The sequence below is a fragment of the Amblyomma mixtum genome, chromosome 2 (assembly GCF_055824585.1).
Source record: "Amblyomma mixtum isolate Tamu chromosome 2, ASM5582458v1, whole genome shotgun sequence".
Classification (NCBI taxonomy): Eukaryota; Metazoa; Arthropoda; class Arachnida; order Ixodida; family Ixodidae; genus Amblyomma; species Amblyomma mixtum.
In genome coordinates this window covers 288,256,380-288,265,904 of record NC_143013.1, presented here as the reverse complement: position 1 = coordinate 288,265,904, position 9,525 = coordinate 288,256,380, and the positions used below count along the sequence as shown (strand labels likewise).

General features: G+C 46.7%; 1 protein-coding gene across 1 annotated transcript; it reads right to left on the bottom strand.

The window, feature by feature from the left end:
- Positions 1-258: 258 nt before the first annotated feature.
- Positions 259-7,517, bottom strand: LOC149364393 (uncharacterized). The gene is made up of 5 exons (XM_089568680.1): positions 7,391-7,517; positions 5,525-5,925; positions 3,401-4,316; positions 1,809-2,170; positions 259-546 (listed from the first exon to the last, which is right to left on the bottom strand). Exons 1-5 carry the CDS (start codon positions 7,515-7,517, stop codon positions 259-261), a joined length of 2,094 nt encoding a protein of 697 aa, XP_089424806.1.
- Positions 7,518-9,525: the final 2,008 nt, after the last annotated feature.

Sequence of the window (9,525 nt, the reverse complement as noted above, 5' to 3'; positions counted from 1 at the left end):
GATCACATATGAAATTGACAGTTTTGTAACATTTATTACGGCGTTGTATGATGTGCATCGTAAAAAGTTCAGACTGAACGTTCCGTTGGCTTACTTTTTAGATAGAAATGAATCATTTCTATCCCTCTTGAAACATCCATTTGTAAACATTGGCGCGCATCATTTTCACTTGCCACACACGCACCCACTGACACTATTTCTCGAAGCACAGCGCGCTCAAGATTGAGACAGAAAAGGCGCGAGCTGTAGCTCCAAGAACTAACACACGATGTACGGCAAAGTTCGGCAACCAAATACGGTGTTGAAGTGTACCGAATGACCAGTCGCGTACTTGCACACCAGCGCCGCCTTGGGGTCGCCACAACTGGCGTGGCAAAAGCGCCGGAAGAATAGCCGATCCCGAGGTCCGGTGTCCTGCGGTGCCTCCTCTTCAAAGTCGCGCAGCTGTCGTTTGGCTGCTGTGAAGGCTACATCGAGCGCCCACGGCGCGAAGAGCATGGCATCCACAGTGGGGTCGTCCTTGGTGAAGAAAATTGCTTCGGAGACCTGAAAGCATTCGCTCACTTATCCATTTGTGCAACTTCAAATGCGCAGCTACAGTCGTAACTGAAGGAGGGATTGATTTTTACCGCTCAACTCATCAAGGCCGAGGGACCACAGGCTTAAAAGCTTTTATGCATATAAGTATTTGAGGTTCCGAAACTTCTTCCTAGCATGGTGCTCGAACGCAGTGTCACCGCCTGTCCGGGGCAGTAGCTCTATTAACCAGGCTAACCAATATGGATAAAACACAGAAGCATGAGACGGCATAGATGAAGTTATAGTAGGAGTGACTTTAGTGCAAATGCGTTCCAAGGGAGACCTATTCCAGTTAAGGGGATTCCGCTAAAACTCTTTCAGTCTAATAGAGGCTGGCTATTAGACTTAACTTTGCAATTTGGAGAAATTATCGGAAATTTCCTTTGGAGCATTTGCAATAGTGTCTGCGCCCTTTATACACCGCCTTTAGTTATCTAAGTTGCTGTGTCCTAGCAGAGAAAGCACTGACGTATTTACCGTCGGCAAAGGCCGCCACCTGAGAAATAAACTTTTTTTCTGCAGGAAAGATGTGATGGGAGTCCCATGTCTAGAGGCGATAAACAGAGAGTCGCACTGAGATATTGGTTATCTGCAAGCTGTTGCACAACGTAGTTTAACCTCACTGTCCCCTGAATTATTCATTCTGTAGCATTTTTTTGGCAGGCCAGATATTAGGACACAGATCGACAGACCTTACGCCTGAGAAATGGTAGCGTAACTGATATTAAATAATGCCTACAAATTATCGCTGATCGAAGAGAAACTTCCAAGACTTTACATCCTTTAAAGGACGAATGAGGACCAGCGATAGCGTAAGGTGTACTTTACGTGCACCTTCTCCTCCGCTTGCTATAAGTGTTGCCACCTATTCCCCCATTCACCTGATTCATACACCACAGGTGGCGCTCTCTCGTGAACTCCCTCTCTATGTGTTCGATAGCATGTCCAGGAGATCCAGAAATAGGATGTCCAGAAGATCTCCTAAAGAAGTATGAGATATCCAGCCGGGTGAATGCATACGCTGCTGGTGAAGGAGTTAATGCATACGACATAAATGCTGCAGATGTTGTTTGTACGAAAATATTTCTCTCATATACACAATCACTGCGACAAGGCCGGCATCTTGAAGCCTTGCTTCCAAATTGACTAATATACGGCAGTTTCCTCGCATTTCCCGCTTTTGTCTGCGTTAAAGATAAGTCACTTTTATACCGAAAGCGCCATCTCACCTTAGTGAGGACACAGTGCCGATAGTTTGCCAACCGTTCAGCGTAACTTGGATCTTGATTGACAAGGACCTGAACCCATGAGGCCAGCAGCCGGAAGCCCACGGTCGAGTAGTCCAAGCTCGGTTCCGCAGCCTCGGCGTGCATGAGGTCTTCGGCTAGGTACACGGACGGGACGACAAACCCGTCATGGTCATAGCGCACGGTGTCTCTCAACTGCTGCTCAACTCGTACGGAGGCGATGTTGTCGCCGAACGGCTCGACCTTTGCTGCCAAGGCCACGTTGAGTAGGAAGTCGTCGCCGTAAGCTGTCCGGTTGGCATCAAGTGGCAGAGGAGAGGCGGTCATATCCCCACCGCTGTTTCCTGAAGCAGAAGAAAATAACCGGTCAGGAATTTCTGGAGGTAATATTTCATTACAGCTACCACAGTCTAACATGGAGATATCTGCGATAACTAGGGAATATGCGACAGCACGGCGGATGTGAAGTGGCATACAGGTGAATTCCTGAGCCAAGAGTGGATTTAGCCGGGCCAGTTGGTTCACGACACATATAAATAACAGCGCTCGTTGTTTTATGTCTTCTCCTTATCTTCCAGTCTGCCGCGCAGTTATTTATATGAATTTCTGAGCGTTTTACACATTTCGTAGTGTTAAAATATTGAGCGATTCATGAAGGTTGACCAAGTTGGCCTACTCAGAAAAGCTTTCTAAGACTGAGCAACTGTAAAGAAAATTTCCCTTTAGAACACTAGCTGTCACATTTTGTGACTGGTAGTGTGACTAATTATGGATATCTGCCATGCCTGGGAGTGACTCCTCTGGTGAGGAACGTAGTGCTGCTGTCCATTCAATTCTTTCATTCTTTACACTTCATTAACCTTACGTCATTGCAAAAAAAAATGTTCTATGCCACAGAGAATCTACTTTCTGATAGCGTGCTGTGTAGTTTCTTAAATAAGTTATAATGCTCAGGCAATGCCTCAGAATCTTTCAAGTACTCGGTTATTTTCTGTTATTCACTGTATGGAAAAGGGGAGAGCCGCCACAAGTACTAGGACATTTTGCATTATTTTTGCAGTGAACTCAAATCTAGTTGCAGCCTAATCTTTTCATTTAGTGTACTCGAAAATTGATCTCCATATATAGACTAAGTTTTCAAGGTGGAATGAAGCTGCTTTGATTATTACCAGGACTTCAGTGAATGAAAGATTAAGGAAAATGAAAGATTCAAAAGCAGTCATACTGCTAAAGTGCTTCGGGTAGTAATTTTTTACCTTCTTATAAGAGAAAAACGTCGCTTAGTTAGAACCTTTTCCTTTTTTTCCTCACAACAACAAAGAGAAATCGACATAAAAGCTTCCAGTACATGGTCGCATGGCTAGAGAGGCCAGCAGACATGTTATTAGTTATGATCCAACACTACAGACCTTTTTATACTGGTTGTAAACAAGAGTCACAAAGAGGGGGTCTTCGAACTGCAGCGTGTGCGTGCAGAAGCTTATACTAGTTCTTCCGCCACGTTTCCCTCAGCGTACACTCCACAGTGCATTAAGCACTTATTGAAAACGACTTTTCGTAACACTTATTCTCACCGACACTTCTGACGTGCATCACAGCCTGTCTGATGGCATTAAAACTGAAGCCATCCATTGCAGGGGGAAGCCGCATGGCGAAGTGCTTGACAGTTGTGACGAGCCTTTCGAAGTATCGGACGGCTGCAGGCTTCTCAAGGATGCGTGCTAGCCAGCCGGGAAACAGCGTTTTGAAATGTTCTCCGGTCGCCCGCAGGCAGAACTTGAGGTGGTCGTCGCCAGTCGTACGAAGCAGGTAGAAGAACCTCACTACTTGTACCACTGGTAGCAGCAGAGCGTACAGGCGAGCGAGGCTTAGGTCGGCCGAATGAAGACGTGCGATCACTTCGCCTATTTCCTTGAGATGACGAGCTCGCACTAACATTGTACTGAAAGGCACGTCCGCTGTGTCATTCAGCTCAATATTATCGCCTAGCCCTTTCTCCCAGGTCAGCTGCTGTTGTGGGTCTTTGACGGACGGCACGGGCAAGTTCTTCACGTACACATCGCTGAAGGGGGACGATAAGTCGAAGCCTTCAAGAACCTTGGCTATGTTCCAGTCGAGATTTGTGACAGTGAGGGTGGAAGTATTGATTCCCTGTGGTTGGAGGTCTGCTAGAGCAGCGTCAACGAATCCTTCAAGCACGCCGTCTTGGCTGCCCACCGCATGGTACATGTCCTGACCGACATCTATGAAGATTCTTCTACCATGGCCGTCGTCGTTAGCGGTCGCAGTCCTAATTGCGACAATAGATTTCAAGCCAGTGCAAATAGCGGACCTCAGAATCTTGTTGAAAAGCTCTTGGAACGTGGAAACTCCCAGCCATGAGGCGATGTCAATCCCGGCGTTCTGTAGAACCACTTGCGTGCTGCTTCGGTGCGGATTTAACGTGAACGTTCGGCAGCTGAAGAAGAAGTGGGCCATCTGGTGCTCATCCTGTACGCAGACACAGAAACAAGCTGGCATTGTAACGCATAAACAAGCTAGTGACATAATATTAATACTTGCATTATAGCTGTATGGTAGCAACGACCATTCCATGGTTGCTTATCCTATGGTTAGCCTTCTTACTATGGTATTTGGTTACTCATCCTACAGAAAAAATGTTTGGCAGTGCTTCCACTAGCCTCAAGTCAATTCGTAACGAGGAAAACAAATTTATTGCACTGCTCTTAAAACCAAAAAACAAAAATAGACTATTTTTATGGCTAAGCGTGGAATATCGTGCAGTGGCACTAATTACGTTCGGCACTTATGATTCTGACGTGCTAAAGGCATCAAAAGGACCTTACTAAAAATACCTTTATCCTAAATGCATTTAACCTAAAGACCTTTACCCGAAAGGCATATACCATGAAGACCTTCACCCTAAAGGCCTTTACAATGAGGTCATTTATCCTAAAGGCCTTTGAAAGAAGCGTCTTTACCCTGAAGGCATTTATCTTGAACTCCTTCATCTAGGTGTACTCTTCACACAAGTGAAGGCCTCCCAGGTGTGTGCACCTGGCAGGTCAGCCGCCTGCCACAAAGCAGGCTTCAGACACGTACGTACGCCTGAAATCGGAAAATGCGCCTGGTATTGCTACCGCACTAACAAAACAATTAGTGAGATTCTTTTTCGTATTCAGGATTTTGTGCCATTGCACGGCACAAGGGCTGTTCTGTGCATGCGCCGTGTGCGGGCTATAAGAGCAGCATTCTGGATAGGGATTCACACCATGCTTCACTACACTTGAACCGTGTTGAAGCTTCACCTGACTCAATACGCCTTGAATCGTTCCTGAACGAAAGGAATAATTCGAGAAGGTCCAACATCACGGCGGAAAAACATGTTTTTGGTCCCATGAAAAAGCGATGTGGGGCCTATCGTTATTCATCAATGCATGCTCTGCATGTTCTTGCGCTAAACACGAGTTGGTCAAAAGATGAAATCAAGGCTGCGCACAGAAGTAATACACTCTAGACGTCGCTAGTGTGGGGCACGTATAATAAATTTGTTGAACTGTTCCGGAAATAGCATTCATCTTTAAAAAGAACATTAGGCTGAGATGATTCATTTCTCGAGAGTAGTTTATTGCGTGACGTATTCGTCAGACGCGCACAGCCGGCATCAAGAGTGTGCACTACAAAAATTTCAGACGAACCTGTTCTTGTCTACTCTTCGGCTGCCTGGAATTCAGCAGTTCCCGACGAAGCTCGTCTTCTATACGCGCGTTTAGGAGGCGTCGGTTTTCTTCGATGTAGCTCCTCGGACTATTCCAGTGGCCGCACATGTGCGAATAAAAGTCAGCGCATGGCGCCACGTTATAGTCCGTAGACCTATCGACGGCAGCTACAACCGTAAGGCAGGCCTCGCTCGAACAAGGTGGTTCCCGGTCGACCTCTGACGACACCTCCACGATGTGCGGTAGTTTCGGCGAGCGGGTCAGCACGGAGCTTGCTACAACGGCCAGAAGAGCCGCGAGGAGAGTGAGAGGAACGAGGTACGCCACGAATATCGCTGTCCTCCCCCTCGTCAAGACATCGGCAGGCTCGCAGGAAGTCACTGCGACAGTACGACGAGCACACAGCATGTCAATAGTTACACCACCTAGGCCAGCGATTGCTATTCCAGTTGTCGGTTTGCAAATTGGCTCTCATGAACTTTGCACCCGTTTGACACTCTTGGGCGCCGAGGCTGATTCCGGCTGCCCGCAAGTACCCACAGTGTTGAAGCGACAAAAATTCCACAATGAAAGTGCGTTTCCTTCAAGAAAATGTACGCGACGACGACGCTTACTGTTCAGAAAGCGATCGAGAACTAGCGAACAACTGAGATATTGACAGCTTCCATCTGAAGCAACTTCCGAGTTGCAGCCCTCCAAAAGAGTGAAAAACACATCGCCATAGATACATACACGTCTGAAAGCACGCGCCCATGTCCAGCTACCTATCATGTTACAAAGCTGTTGATTGGTGGCGACCAGGCAACGAAGGAAGAATTTTTTTTGGTTCTGGTTAGATTAACTCTTACTAAATGTTTAGATGCTTAGAATAGCGACATCACAAGAGCCAGCTTATTGCTTCTGCTGATAGTATCGTGCAGTAAACTTGTAATCAAAACGACAGCAATGACACAAAAAAAAAATGTGCTAAAGACTACACTAAGTGTTCTCTCGGGGACGCAAGACTTTAGCGCGCCAGAAAACAATTTAGGTTCATATATGCGCCATGTGTTTCTGCGATTGCATAATTTCAGTAGAACAGATTAAAGAACGTGAGTTTGACTTTTCCCTCCACTAGTGTGATCTGAAATCACCGTCTAAAGATATAAGTATCGGCTTCGTACCCTGCTCACGTGTTCTAGAAACTTTTGTCTCTGCCTGAGAGCGCGAAGAAGGAAAACAAGTGTCATCGGTGGCATAAGAAAGTATTCCTACTAAAGCTATATGCCGCCGCAGTGGCTCTGTGGTTATGGCGCTCGACTGATGACCCGAAAGATGCGTGTTCGATCATGGCCGCGGCGGTCAAATTTCAAATGGAGGCGAAATTCTAGAAGCCCGTGTACTCTGCGATGTCAGTGCTCGTTAAACAACTCCAGGGGGTCGAAATTTCCTGAACCTTTCACTACGGAGTGTCTCATAGCCTAAGTAGCTTTGGGACGTCAAAACCCATAAACCGAACCAAACCTGTTTATGATAATTTCAGAAAAAAGTAACTGCGCTTTCTTACTCTGAGTTCCGGTGGCTGGCTGATCGCGTGAACCACGATGCTCTATGAGATGCGCTGCTCTTTCGAGGCGTCTCAGGAAACCTTCGTTATTATCCTCGTTGTCTTTGCGCGCAGGAAGTCTCGCCGCACTGCGCTGCTTTCTGGCAACATTAGTTGACACGCTCGCAAATAGAAGCGTGCCGACTGGTTCCAAGTCCCGTTCTGGCTTCTGAGAAACAGCGGTCACTTGAGGGACACCAGCAGAGACCATAGGCGTGGTCCCCTTAATAAGTGAATCTTTTGAAGCACCAATCCCAAACGGCTGTTGAGCTTCCGGGCCTTCTGATGGAAGACGTTGAAGGCAATCTTGTGCGTTAGACTGGCGCCCTGTTTCGAAGTCCGCATTTGACGAAGATTCACCAGGTAGCTCCCGTGTTCTGCCGGCATGCTCGACAGCTTTACCGCTTTCGGTGCTTGCGAGATGCGGCCTTTGCTTAGTAACGCTCCCCTTCACAAAATCAGAGTGGTGGCGGCGGTAGCGGTGCTTGTAATCGCTTTTTCGAATGCCGCGTAACGCATGGGACGCGCTTAAATCCTTTACCGTAGTGCTTGTAGTCCTGGCGAGGCCATCTGCATTTGCAAATGGCAGCACGGACATAGAGCTACGTTTCCTCCCTTTGCGCAGTAAGCCTTCAGTGCGGTCTTGGCTTGGTGATTGTTGGTCAATCTCAGGCTGCTGATTTCCCAGTGCGCTTGAAGGGTTCTGATCGTCGTCGCTGGTGCCAAGAGCGCTGTGGTGCTGCCTCCGACGGCCACTTTTCACTCGGTTGTGAATCTTCCTTCGCTTGGAGGCCTTGTGCACTGAGTGATCGGAGATATCTCTCTGCACCGTGCCGCTGTCTCCCAACGTTGTATTCATGAAGGCGCCAGCAGCGGTTATCGGTGGTTCGGTCGCCGAATCAAAGGGTTTGTGCCGCTCAGAAGACATTGCTTGGAGAGGCGTTTCCCAAGCTTCACTTCCAACTACGATGCGACGCAGAGCAGGATCGCGGAGAACAAGAATGAGGAAACGGAAGGAAGAGAATGTCCAGAATCAAGCGACACCTGAGCAAACGCGCTTCTTCTTCTTCTTCTTCTCCACATGAAACGCGCTTGGAAGACGGTCTTTTACTGCTTCTTAGCATGAAGATGGCACGCGCTTGACGTTTCGTGGCATCTGATACTCTTTCTTGTTGTCGTTCAGCTGAAAGCGCTGGTTGTGAATGTATCAGTAATTTTTACTAACTATAAATGCACCCTTGTTAATTTTTAATGTGTGAAATAATTCCATCGTACAATGCTGCCAGAATACCGGTGAGCAAAGTTTTCAACCTAAAATGACCTTTTGAAATCTCAACTCTAATTTAGTTTGCGATTTGTTACTCCATAATATTTAACGGGTAGGCGCGTGCCTACAGACAATATACGTCTTCCCTCCTACCGAATTTTAACGACAAAGCTGCTGTACTGCAGCTCACAATTCATTATCCAGGAAACCTCCTCTTCGAGACAACTTCTAAAACAAACTCGCCATTGAGTGTAAATATTTCATTCCATAATTGCATAACTTGCGTTCGTAAGCAGCTTCTGCGAATATAAAATGACAGATACAAATTCAGGCTTCACCTTATCACCCCGGCCCTGCCATACATGGAACAATCCAAGAAACAAAAGAGCAAGATACCTAGCAATTGCATGATCATATCCCATCCCCCCATTAACCACTTCTTTTTGTGAAGTAAATTTGGTCATTCATTCATTTCTGCATAATACAGAAAACGCACTTACAACTCGACCACACGGTGCTAACAAAACCATATCTCCAGAACCGCTGCAGGCGGAAGCGCTCGCGCTAATGCTGGCACGCTGGTGCTCATTCATTTTCGTTGAGAACGTTCACGAAAATTTTTGAGTACATTTCATAATAAAGTTTTTTTTGTAACTAAGAAATCAGTAACTGTGTGTGCAATATTTCCTGCCACATCTCGATCGTCAGTGTTTCGTAAGAGCGCCTTAAAGCGCACTTGCCTCTCCCACGTGGTTTTGACAGTGCTGAATGAAGAGAGAGAGAGAGAGAGAAAGGAATTTTAATGAAAGGAAAAGGAGGAGAGGTTGGCCGGTGGTAACAAAAAAATGCCCTAAGAAGGTGGCTGTAGTCCACTCTAGTTCTCCGATCTCTAGCAGATATATTTTTGTTGCCACTGGAACCATTACATGCACTCCTATCATCCAGCTGCTAACATGGAATGACTGCAAAACTAAGTGGCAGCGTAGCTGCCAAAGTAAAAGTCGCTATGTGCTCTGCAGCATGCACAGACTACTTCACACAGTATCGTCTTACATGGAAGCTCTCGCAAGCCCAAGAAAAAAGTACGGCTGGCTGTTTGGAATTACTTAGACCCAAATGTTGTGGCTT

Bases quoted from the DNA above. Each gene is read 5' to 3' on its own strand.
- LOC149364393 (XM_089568680.1), bottom strand. From the start codon at position 7,517: ATGCCGGCAGAACACGGGAGCTACCTGGTGAATCTTCGTCAAATGCGG. The intron at 2,171-3,400 runs GTGAGAATAAGT...CTTCTGCTTCAG, and splicing joins GATGCACGTCAGAAGTGTCG to GAAACAGCGGTGGGGATATG. The intron at 547-1,808 runs GTGAGATGGCGC...GAATGCTTTCAG, and splicing joins GGCACTGTGTCCTCACTAAG to GTCTCCGAAGCAATTTTCTT.